General features: G+C 35.7%; 1 protein-coding gene across 2 annotated transcripts in view; it reads right to left on the bottom strand.

Annotated features, from left to right (window-relative positions):
- Window positions 1-1,173: 1,173 nt before the first annotated feature.
- LOC124368959 (transcriptional activator cubitus interruptus) overlaps window positions 1,174-12,648 on the bottom strand; it is a 103,049-nt gene continuing 91,574 nt past the window's right edge. For both annotated transcript variants that reach the window (XM_046826533.1, XM_046826534.1), the window contains 11 exons: window positions 12,490-12,648; window positions 11,925-12,074; window positions 10,786-10,950; window positions 8,814-9,035; window positions 7,733-7,918; window positions 7,260-7,413; window positions 6,814-6,998; window positions 5,382-5,483; window positions 4,044-4,307; window positions 3,178-3,537; window positions 1,174-2,969 (listed from right to left, as the gene is read on the bottom strand). The exon at window positions 12,490-12,648 is cut by the window's right edge and continues 66 nt beyond it. In XM_046826533.1, the coding sequence (XP_046682489.1) occupies window positions 2,220-2,969; window positions 3,178-3,537; window positions 4,044-4,307; window positions 5,382-5,483; window positions 6,814-6,998; window positions 7,260-7,413; window positions 7,733-7,918; window positions 8,814-9,035; window positions 10,786-10,950; window positions 11,925-12,074; window positions 12,490-12,648 (2,697 nt within the window). In that variant the 3' untranslated portion in view covers window positions 1,174-2,219. The remainder of the gene's footprint in view (window positions 2,970-3,177; window positions 3,538-4,043; window positions 4,308-5,381; window positions 5,484-6,813; window positions 6,999-7,259; window positions 7,414-7,732; window positions 7,919-8,813; window positions 9,036-10,785; window positions 10,951-11,924; window positions 12,075-12,489) is intronic.

The following is a 12,648-nucleotide window of genomic DNA, read 5'->3' as shown; positions in this document are numbered from 1 at the left end:
TTATGTTAGTTTATTTACAAGAATTATTTTATTTTGTGTGTTACTACAAATGATGAGCAGTTCATACCTTTAAATTTTTAAATTCAATTAGAATTATATAAATTGCCAGCTATGTTTTAATTTAATAAGTAATCTTACAGTGTGTAAGGTAAACATGATTAAACATAATCTCAGACAGTAAAAAAGAAAGATAAATCATTTTTGTAATATAAACTTTTCCATTGGTAATTGAGTATGAGTATGAGTAAATTTCTTTCTAAACAATTTATTTTTTTATATTGGAATGAAAAATCTCCTGTTATAGTAGCATAATGGTAAACTAAACTCAAGGTGGCCTGTCCCGAAAATAAGTACCGTATCAGCCCTTCACTCCTATAAAATATAGATGATAGATTTAAGCCCCCAAACTTAAATTTAGGTTCATCACTGCAAGTAGGCAAAAAATCCCACTCCAATCTATGGTATTAAACTTGTCCTTGTACATTCACTACATGAGCTAATTTTGCTACTGGAATTGATATGCTTTACCAGCAGCACTCGAACTACACAACTTGAATACATTCTATTATTGTTAATGTTTTTCAATTATAACTATATCATTTATATTTTATACATAATTAATGAGGTGTCGAAAAGTGGGAATATATCAATCTCATTGTCATGCAGTGTGCACCTGGCCATTGTTTCAATATTATTAAATTAAACAGTAAAACAAGGGTGAGAAACCCAAGCAATGAGAAGGATCTCCTAATAGCAAAGCACCCATAGTAGTTTAAAATTTTGCCACTAGACTGCAGCACTTATCAGTTCAAAATATTGCCACTAGACTGCAGCACTTGTCAGTTCAAGTTGTAAGTAGAGTTGTCCATCCAAGCCTCATGTACTGATTTTGTAATATGTTCATCTACATAGCTTTTTTATCAAATGAATATTCTAAGCACATCCCACTGTAACAATATGATGTTTTAATTACTGAAACATATTTTATCAGAGAAAGGATAGCAACTAAATTTTTTATTAGATCGACCTTATAAAGATCCCAGGAAGGCTGTTTCCACTGAAATGACAACACTTTTTAGAACATGTGGCTAAAACACACCACAACATGTATTGTAGTATATGTGGGCACTAACACAATGTATCTCATGTTGGGAAATTAATAACACATGTAAATAATTTGTAAATGTGTATTTAAGAAACACATATGTGAAATTAAGATCAAAATTAGAATAACAAATATTTATGACACATTATTTATTATAAACTACAGCTAAGCCGTAATACTGACAACATTAACTCTAAGTTGATAACACTTTACATTATTTACACAATGTGCTTGGATGGCAATAAATAAATCATCAATGAGGTTCCAGAGATCAGACACTATTTATGAACATAAAAAATGTCTTCAGCACACAATGGAAAATCCCTGCTACTTTATCACATATCAAGCAAATAATTTACATATACAAAAGAATTTTATATACAATATTTTAAACAGACCCTGCCGCAGTGAGGTTCCTTGCCTTTAGAGATCATCAATTTGTTGCTGAGAAACTAGGCTGCTAGTGCCAGAAACAGCATTTCATAAATTTCATATAAACTATACAAAAAGGGTTAGTAATATACAGATACCCGAAGCAACATTTAAAAAATATTTAATTTCAATTTTATCAAGAAACATTTTACACATTTCAAGGTACACCAAGCAAAATAAAATGTAAACAAACCACAAATCTGTAAACAAACACAATTAATTTTAACTTTAATTGTAATATACTATAGTCAACATAGTATAAACCTAGGTGAAAAATATAATTTCATGCACCATAATATAGATTACAATAATAAACTCAACAGAATTAATGATTTACAAATTCATAAAAAATTCAAATTGCACAGCATTTTTCGTATATTAAACACAATATCTGATTTATCTAACAGGTTTCACATATATACTATGTGTGTTCATAAATATTGGAGCAAATAACACTATTTTTAAATATAATTATTCAGTTGTGACTGATTCAATATGTAAGTTTAGTATTGTGAATAAAACTGATATTATGAATATCAGAATAACGTAGCTATGAAATATGATGTTAAGTAAGCACCTTTGACTAAGTTGTTTTTCACTTTGGCCAGAAAACCTCATAAACAATCTTATGTTTAGATATGAAAACACTTTGTACATTATAAAACAGATAGTGTCTATATCACTATTGGATCATCTGGAAGTACTTGTTTTCTTCCATTAAAGAATTAAGGGACGAGGACATGTCGTTAATGACCATGTTAGTGGAGGGTGGATGTGTAGAGCTGGATACCGCCCAGGACTGACACTGTTCCACGTACTCTAGAGTCCTCTGGTAAGCGGCTTGCCTCATGTTGTTGGACGACTGACTCACTACCCCACACTGGATCTCTTCCTTCTCGGTGCCGAGATGGTTGTACACGCTCTGATGCTGCGGGCTGCAGAACTGCTGTGGCACACAGTTGTGCTGTTGCATCATGCAGTTCTGCTGCATTCCACACTGAGACTGCTGGGCCATGCAGGTATTCTGGATGCCGCAACCCTGGTGGTTGCCACAAGACATCATCTGCTGTTGTGGGTGGCAAGGCGGCATCATCCCACCGCACTGATGCATGTGCTGAGGGTGCTGATGCTGGCTGCAGTGCTGACTGTTACAGTTGCAGTGCCTGGCCTGGTGGGACTGGGGTTGATAGATGGGTTGCATGGGAGCGGTAGCAGCCGCTGCCGGGGAGGTCAACGGTTGCTCCAGGTTCGTCATTGTCTGGTTGTAGCTGGTACCGGTACAGCACGACGTGGGACTCATCATGTGGCTCAGCCGCTGGTTCTGAGTCTGCTGGCACATCGTCTGCTGGTTCATGTTCTGGTTGTGGTTGTGACCCATGTGGTGGTTTCCCATGTGCATGTGCTGGTGGTTCACAACTTGGTGTCCACCCATCTGGAAAAATAGAGTCAATTATAATTTGTTTACTTCAATTAGTATAAAGTTAAATATTGTAATATTACAAAAGCCAAAATAGTCATAATTTTTTATAAAAATCATACAACAAAAAAACTACATTTAAAAGTTGCATCAATTAAAAGATTACAAAGTGATTAACACAATATTATGTTTACAACTTAATACGTATAAGCCTCAAGTGTACCTGAGGTGTGTGGGGACTGTTGAGCTGCGGGACTCTGGCAGGACTCATGTTGGGCTGCATGCGTTGCGGACAGGGCTGCATGGCTATTCTGGGACTCTGCGGAGGCATCTGTTGTGGCTGTGGTTGCGACTGCGGCTGGTAGACCCTGTGCTGCGTGAAGTGCTGGCGGGGGCTCGGGACAGACCGCAGACTGTGGAGTGGACTAGAGGCCAAGGGGAAGGTCTGCATGGGGCTGCCAGGGCTGGGGATCAGGGGGCTCAGCCGCTGTGGTGGCCCCGTAGGGAATGAAGGCCTTCCTGGGCTCTGACCACCGGCATTGTCCAAGAAGCTGGTGCCTGATTGATTGCTGTTTTCAGCAACCTACAATCACAACAAAATCAAAGATGAAATCACTACGAAATAATGGGTAACATAGAATTTCTCAATACACTGAGAGTTATTTCAATAACTATATGCAAGTTTTGAAACACGTTTTTATATAAGACTGTAAGGGAGCTGCAAGTAAAATGGCAAAGGAAGATCTAGGCATTCTATGATCCTTATCCCACATAAAAATAAGTATTACGATCAGAATGTACAGTTACAACTCACAAGTTAAAGTGACTAAATAAGATCAAAACTTATTTTCAGTGGAGAAAGCCCATTTGTTTAACTAAAAAGAATTCTATTTAAAACCTTTTACAATTATGTGTGATTCTGATTAACTTGCAGTCGAATTAATAATAAAAAAACTATAACTACTATGATAAACAAAACACTTGTCAAAATTTAGTTTTAATCTAAATACTAACGTTCCTGTAAAGAGATTTTCTCAAGTAACTCAGTTACAGGTCAAATCTTATTTGCAGAAAAATCTGAACACATACCTGGAGGTGGTTCAGGTAGATGACCATATCATCAGGCAGCACCAGCTTGTTCTCGAGCAGTTCACCTTCTGCCATCTGGTCCAGGTTCACCTCCTGATTGGGATGAAGTGTGGGGCGGGGAGAGGGTGGGTGAGCACTACGAGGACGAGGGGGTGGAGACTGGCACGGCGGTGTGGCCTGACACGGCTCTGACATACGCCTGCTCTCACCCTTCTCTTGCGATGCCGGCACCGCTGGTATTGTACTCCATGTCACATTCTGAGGCTAAAACAAACATAATGAATCAATTTTCCATATCTATCAATACAAATTTCTGAAAACTAAAGTTATAGCGAATCATAACTTAGAACCCACAAAAGAACAACAACAGTCAAACAGAATCTTCACAGGATGCAACAAAAACTGATACTGTCTCTTATATTTGGACATCACTAACTGGAAATTTAGACATGAGACAGTAACTTGGACAGTAGTTCTGTCGTCGAGGAGGATGATGTTGATGTGAGTGGGTTTGCCTTGGTGACTAAGGGTACTTGCAATATATATTAGGGTGATATGCTTTCCCTGCCCACTTCGATTGGTAGACCACCATTGCTAACTTCCCTTTCTTCCAAGTTTGGAATTTATGAGGTGACAGTACCCCACTGTACCCTTTGATTCTTGTACTACGGAATCTTCATAGAATGTGGCCCTAACTCTGTTATTCTGGAATCAGTGTAGAACACCTTTTTTTTAAGTATGAAGAGATTTTCAACTTCTTTACCAACATCATGAACTTGAAGGTATTAGTCAAATTCTGGAATTGTTTGATCTCTGGTTGATAGAAATAATATAGCACAGCAATATACTGTTCAATTAGAAGACCCTAAAGGTCAGAGAGAACAAGTGTAGCTTTGTAAATGTAAAAATAAACGCTACAGGTCTAGCCAAGACCTGGAGAATATGTCTAAAAACATGGCAAAAGAAGCTAACAAAATTTATTTCTTTCCAGTTCATAGCTATGCCATTTCCTTCAAGCAAAGGCAATTCTTGTAACATTTTAAGTTAAGTTTTCTTACTGTCACTGAACTAAAAGAACAAGTTTGAGGCACATCCCCCCACAATGATACCTGCAGAGGACTTTCCTGTTCTGTATATGCTGTAAGTATTGTAAGCTTTAGTTCATTTATATTCTGATGATAAGGTTAGTATTGCAAAATTTAATTTCTTGATTTGTTAATCTCCTGTAACAGTCCAATAACAGCGCCCACTCTAATTCTGCATTGTGAAGGAGAATTTATGTTCGACTGTAACAAAACTAATGTAACTAACTGTTCATCTCATGGAGATGTGACTCACCTGAAGCACAAGGTTGGTGCTAAGGTTGGATGACCGTCGTGAGGAACCTCCTACAGAGATAGGGTCGTACAGAGATGACATGCTCGGCCTCTGGGACTGACACTGCAACATCATATCTCATTTATGCACTGCTCACACAAAATATATTTCATTTTTACAGAGTAAATAAACTAAACTAGCTATCTAACAGACTTCAGTGTGTTGTGGAAATAATTATTAGTTTTTTCAATAAATATAATATATTGTGATTTCCTAACCATATATATGATAAATTTTATTTTAAGGTTTAAGAAATAAACCACAGCAAGGTGCAACATCTAATTCTGAATTTGTATTAACCACTGAGAATTTTGGGATGCTGAAGAAAGCAAATGGAGAGGATCCAAATTGACAGTGAGTGAGCAGCACAAGCATTTTTATAGAGGTTGCACAAGCATAGAAGATAACCTTAGGAACAGATATTCTTCCATTACACATGACGACAACATTGGATGGGTTGTGTACATGGACAGTTGAACAATTATTGATGCTACTACATGTACTGTAATTGCGTTCATCAGTAACCCTGAATTTCAAGTGTACACAGTTTTATTCATAATAATTTGGGCATAACTTTTTTTCTGATCATGTAACATGTAGAGGTACATAACTGAAATGCTGAGAAAGAGAAACCTTATTGAAGAAAATTGTGTGACAGGCGATACGGTGCCTTCTTTACCAGCCTTGCACAAAATGTCAATCACACTTCCTTACAGACAACATTTCAAATTGCAAGAAATAACCTCTTCCCTATTAGAAAGAACTGATAATTAACAACATGCAGCTTTCGAGTGTAGTACTGAAAGAAAGCAATTCAGTTCTTTCATTAACAGTATTACCACCCATGGGTAGAGAAAGCACCTCTTCAGTGCTTGAACGCAGCTGAGAACTACTTCATTCATTCTAGTACACATTATAAAAATTATATCGGTAAACTCAGGTTTTATGTTATACAAATAATTAGTTTAACTCAGCAATTAAATTTTGGAACTGATCTACCAAATGGCATCTCTCATTAGAATATCTCAGTAAGATTTAGAGAAGAGACTTCAGCTGTCTTTTAGTATTAAATACTCCTGTAATCACCAAGTCAGGCAAGATTAAAAGGACAAAAATGTTTTACAATATAGTTATTAGAATACAATGTGCTTCAATTGTCAATCTTACGCAGTTAAAAAACAAATATCTCCCTTAAACAAATTTTTCATGATGAGTTTTTAAAACATACCTAATATTTTCATGGGTATCTATAGTGATCAATATTGCTTCATCAGAAGTGTTTTAGAGTAGGCCTACAGTTTTAGGGATTTACTACTGGACTTTTTAAACTGCAACACTCAAGAGATCGCTATTGGAAAATAACTTTAAATTTCCAAAACAAGCGATGATGTACCTGAGAGACCTGACTGCTACGCCTACTGCCATATAAATCTGCACTCTTCATGCTGCCATAGTAGGTGCTGACAGTAGAGTTGGAGTCCCGCCTCACCTCTGCTGTTATGTTGGTAGATCCGGCCATCTTCAGGTCGGTGATCCTTCGGTTCAGCTCTGTCAACGTGCCAAGTACTCTTCTCGGTCCTGCACAACAAAATCCCTCAGTTTCCAACTCAATGAGAAAAAGTTTTAATAATGGCAAGCGTTCCTGAACTATTTGAGATAACTATAATGGTTTTGCCTTGAGAAATAAGTACACAATTTACGTAATATCTGTCCACAAATAATATGGTTTGTGAAACCCTATATGTGAATCTTATTTGCCAGATCACAAAATCACAAGGTACATAGAGACTTTCGTCTTCTATGACTCATCAACAAAACTGTGACGAGAGGTTGGCTCACCTGGTGGCTGTTGCTGGTGAGGTATGAGAGGTTGTAAGGGAACAGAGGGAACTCCCTTGGCTTGCAGCTTGGCCTTGAGAGTGTTGTGTCTAGAGAGTGGAGGAGGCGGAGCAAGACTGACCACAGCTTGAAGATCCGCAGGAAGATCGTACAGCTGCAACATACAGGGATACGTTGTCACTACATCAATAACAATGAACTTAATGATATTAGTGTTTTTTTTATGCCTAATATGAAAATACCACAAAATTTTATGTTTATGGCTATAAACATATGAGATTTTACAAAAAATAGAAAAGGAAAATATTACTCTATACAGATTTGAGAAATCCATAGAAATTTGAAGGTTGATGAATTAAGCCTGAAAGTCTAACATGGAACTGTACTTTAAACGTAAGATTCAGAAGTTGGAGAAAAACAATGTTCCAAAGTGTTCCTAAGGTAATTAATAACGAGTGAATAAAGCTACTCACATCTAGATCCTGACTCTCATCGACCCAGTCGTCTACAGGGTGGGTGGTGGAGGTGCTGACGTTGCTGTCACTGACAGGCTCATCACAGAAGCCAGCGTGTTGTGTCATGCCCAGCGGACTGCCCTGGGAGTGGGGCATCACACTGAGAGGAGAACCTTGTTGACCAGGTGAGTTGGTTTCCTCGGACTAAACATACACAATCACTTAGTTTCACCATTATCTGAATAAAGTGAACCCCTCCATAAAGTGAACAAGTTCTGCAGGAATCACAAAATGAAATTTTCTAAGCAATTGCTAACTCTATGCTTTAATATTATTAGTAAGGAACCAACATTCTCTTAAATCTCGTCAGATAAGATTTTCTGAAAGATAGATGGAAAAAAGGCACACTTCTATGAATTAAATTTGCATTTACAAATTTTCAATTATAATAATATATTTTTGATTATCATGAGATAAAAACTGACAAATAGAAAAGTACAAAAAATTTACATTGCATGGTAAAATTATTTTGCCTCGGATGTTAAGAAAAGTTACAATGAAATAATGATTGAAGCAAAATAGCTGATCCAGTAACTCGCAAAATTAAATCAACATTTTTATTTATCCTCTTCTAATCACATACATCCCTGTATCTTTAACATGTCAGTAGTCTCGTAGACTGTAAGGGTTATCACCACATGAAAACTTACTGTAATCTAATTAATCATTTTGATTTACAATTAAACCATAACTACCCTCATATCTGAAATTTGACATCAAAATTATCAAAGATTAAAACATGGCCCATAATACAGACAGGTTTAAGGAGCATGCTTATAAGAGAAAGACAAAGTTCAGAACCTTTTAGCTGCAAGAAAGAAGATGAAGAGAGAAGTACAAAATATGATTTTTTTATGGTTTTAAAGAAGATAAAAAGCCATATTAGCAATATGGCATATACATATAGAACGCAGAACTCCAATACATAAATGATTAAAGAAAAGTGGTGAAAGAGGTGGAAATGAAAGGAAAGAATTGAAAAAGAGAGAGGGAGGATTGTGGTGAAGCTATTTGTGAGATTTTATGAAGGAAACAGTACCTTGATACTGGGGCTGGACACAGAGGCAGTCTTGGCACTGAGGGGCATGTCATCACTGCGAGAGGGCGAGGTGCCTCCCATGCCTCCATCGTCCTCCCCGGCACCCTTGTGCTTCTTGTTAGCATAGAACTCTGCTCCGTGCACAGTTTTCACATGTTTCCGCAGAGAGCTGGGATCCGTGTAGCGCTTGGTACAGCCAGGTGCCTTGCAGACGTAGGGTTTCTGGACAAAACACACTTTGCTGATACTGAATCTTCAGAAATGATGAAGGCATTATACTGACGTACCTAACATAGCAACTGAGGTGCAGGCATAATGGTTATATCATCATGCCAACATAGCAGTGACTAATATGCCTGCTGAGGAGGTCTCAGGTCAACATCAGTGTCAATCTTTAGCCAAGAATAAATTAATAATTTTTCTTGCTAATTTAGTCAGTATGGATGACGGATTCAGTTATATTGTATCAAAATCCAACTTCCAAAGTTACTCATCTAATTTTAATTGTCTGTTAATTCGACATAATATCTTTATTGCGTTCTGTACTTTACTGGCATTAGTCTGAAGTAATACATCTTTCATTTTTTAAATATCCTCCATCAACAATATTTACCTTAAAGTTACCTTAAATTAAAATTAAATTATAATTTAACAAATAAAACATAAACCAATCTGAAATATGAAGAAATAAAAATAAAAATTATGATATATAAATAGTAAAAATATTCCTAATACTTTAATTAACGTGACAATGATAAAAAAATAAACAAAAACAATAAATATAACAATGAAATGAGATTGATTTCAGTAAATTTTAACTCACCATTACAAATTCCTGTTTAAGTTAGAGTTTGCTACACAAAACACATCTTGGTGAATAATTTTTAGAAATAATGTGATAAATGTATCCAACTTTTCAGTTTTAATTAATATTATAATGAAATAAAGTTATATCATTATAACACATTATTATTTGCTAGCTCTATTAACAACTACTTAAAAACAATATCTTTCTTTGGCTTATTTGTTGAAATGAGAATAAATAAATATTAATATTGTATGTTATTTTCAAAGCATTATAAAACATAATGCATAACTTTTATGTTCAACCAAAACCCTATAGCATTAATGAAGGAACATTTTTATATTGGAATGTTTTATTTCTAATTTTTACAAAAAACTATTTTAATAAAATTTTAAAAAGACAGTGTAATGGAAATTCTTCAGTTACTACAGAAGTTTTCTTAAGTACAGCTATTTTTATTAGTATATCTACATATGCACTGTCTTCCCTAAAAAAAATTAGTTACCATATCTATTTTATAGAATTATCAAACGGAATATGATTTTTTAAACTGAATTAAGAAAAAGGTTTAATTCTCCCAATGAAACTAATACATGTATCTAAATACAATAATATAGATTATATTTCTATTGACACGATTTATAAAAATACTTGGGTTTATTTTATTTATAATCTTTCAATAAGCACCAAAAACTTGATCACAATAATATTTATCAGTTTTGGAATAAGTGCCTGAAATTTACTGAATGCATACCGCAAAACACCTGCGTCATGTAAAAGCATTATCTGGTTGTAAGGCACTTCCTGGAAATATTTTAACTTATTCCTCACTTTATATAAATCAGTTGTGAATTGACACATCCCAAGCGAACACTATATGTAATGTGAAACAGTTTATTATAATTTCAAAAAAACAAATGCTATCATTATGCTCTCAGGAAAGTTTGTAAATATTTGTATATCATGTTATTGGTAGTCTAAAGCACTTTTTCTAAATAATCCACAGTTAAAATTACACACAGTTCGGAAAACTTTGGATAAAACAAATTTTTTTCACTCTAGTTACATCTTAAAGGCTTGGTGGGTTAATCCTCACATTCACTTAGGAGCTACTGCTGCTAATGGAAAATTCTGTACCAATATGTATAATTCAACATTTGAGCCTACCTCATTGGAGTGAGTGCGGTTCTGGTGCTTAGCACGATCCGAGGCGTTACTGAAGGCTTTGCTGCACCCAGGGTACTCACACGTGTACGGCTTCTCGCCCGTGTGTGAGCGCAGGTGGGTCTTGAGATTCTCTAGTCGGGAGTACGCTTTTGGGCATCCCTCAAACTGAAAAGGACAACTCCAATTATACATTGCTTGCTCAGTTGATGCAAGTTACAAGCCTAACTTAGTCAAGTCACCAAGTATCGTTAAAAAAATGTTTATTATATTACGGATCCAATAATATAAAAACTTCACTCAGAACTGAGGTTTTTATACCAAGAGGAGGATCTTACAGCTTATGTTGATGTTCAGAAACATGAGCTTTTGATGTTAACTGAGTGTAATGTGTGAACCTCATGGATGCCTTTTTCAGTTCCGGATAATAATTGAATATTTTAATTCCATTGAAATTATTGGTATGTAGGGAGGTATTATGGAAAAGACCTAAGATTACAATCAATAAGTACACCCCATTGCTAACATTATGTCCTTTGCCAGATATCTCATTTATACTGTTTTCCTCCGAGCCACCTTTCATTTTGCAGATGATAAAAAGAGCTACTGCCACAGAGAGGGTTTGAACCTGTGCTATTTCAAACTCTCAGTTGGCCACTGCTTTTTGAAAAATGGATTGCCTTTACTATCCAACAAGTTAAAAATGAATTGCCTTACTATCCAACAAGTTAAAAATGGATTGCCTTACTATCCAACAAGTTAAAAATGGATTGCCTTTACTATCCAACAAGTTAAAAATGGATTGCCTTACTATCCAACAAGTTAAAAATGGATTGCCTTTACTATCCAACAAGTTTTCAACTACAAATGCTGTGTGGTAATTAATGTCTTCAAACAAACATTTCTTTACAATAAAACAGTCAAAGAATTACAATACCACTTGACTAAGGATTGTATTACAAAACTCCAATATATAGACATCATGACTAGAATGCAGTTTATGAAATTCAGAAATGTACAAATTACAAGGCATTGAATAAAGGAACACACTTTAACTCTAAAAGTCATCATCCAGAAACTGCCAGAATTTATCAACTGCCCTGACTAAGCGTCATCATTGCTCACAATGGTTTACAACTTACCGTACACTTGTGTGGCTTTTCACCAGTATGTCTCCTCATGTGAACCACCAACATGTATTGAGCCTTGAAAGGTTTCTCATCTCTGGAGCACTTTTCCCAACGGCAGACAAAGGATTTCTTGTTTGCGTGGATATGGTCATTGTTAATGTGCTGTGAACACAAAAAATTACATAACACACTGAATATTGTCCTTTTTAAAACCTCTTTTAATGTTAAATTCACGTGCCTTTTGACCACTAACCTATACTGGTATATTGCAAACTATTCAAGTTTTTTTGGAAACAAAATACCTGGTTAAATGCAACAAATAACTGTTTTTAACCAAAAATAAATCTAGGCACTACTACTGTTGAATCTGTGACTTATCTTGAAATTTAAATGTTCTTTCGATAAAACAAGTATAAAACATTACTGTACTTTTGGAAAAATGATTATCAAAACCTAGAAAAAGCATTCCTTGACATTTTAACACACTAAAAAGTGTGTGTTTTCCACTATTTTTAGAAATAAGCCATGATTGCCAATTTCCAGAATTCTGCACTGTTATCAAAACTGAGATAAGTACCTTGACTAGCAGATCTTGAGTGGGGAATTCCAGACCACACTGTTTCCAGTGGCAGTTGGTCTCTATGAAGTCCCCAGGTTCGTCTTTGAGGTCTGCAGCAGACTCTGGGGAGTTCTGCTTCAGCTCTCGCTTGACCTTGGCAGGTTTACGCTGCACTCC

This window comes from Homalodisca vitripennis, chromosome X, assembly GCF_021130785.1.
Source record: "Homalodisca vitripennis isolate AUS2020 chromosome X, UT_GWSS_2.1, whole genome shotgun sequence".
In the NCBI taxonomy this organism is placed as follows: Eukaryota; Metazoa; Arthropoda; class Insecta; order Hemiptera; family Cicadellidae; genus Homalodisca; species Homalodisca vitripennis.
This window is presented reverse-complemented; position numbering and strand designations above follow the sequence as displayed.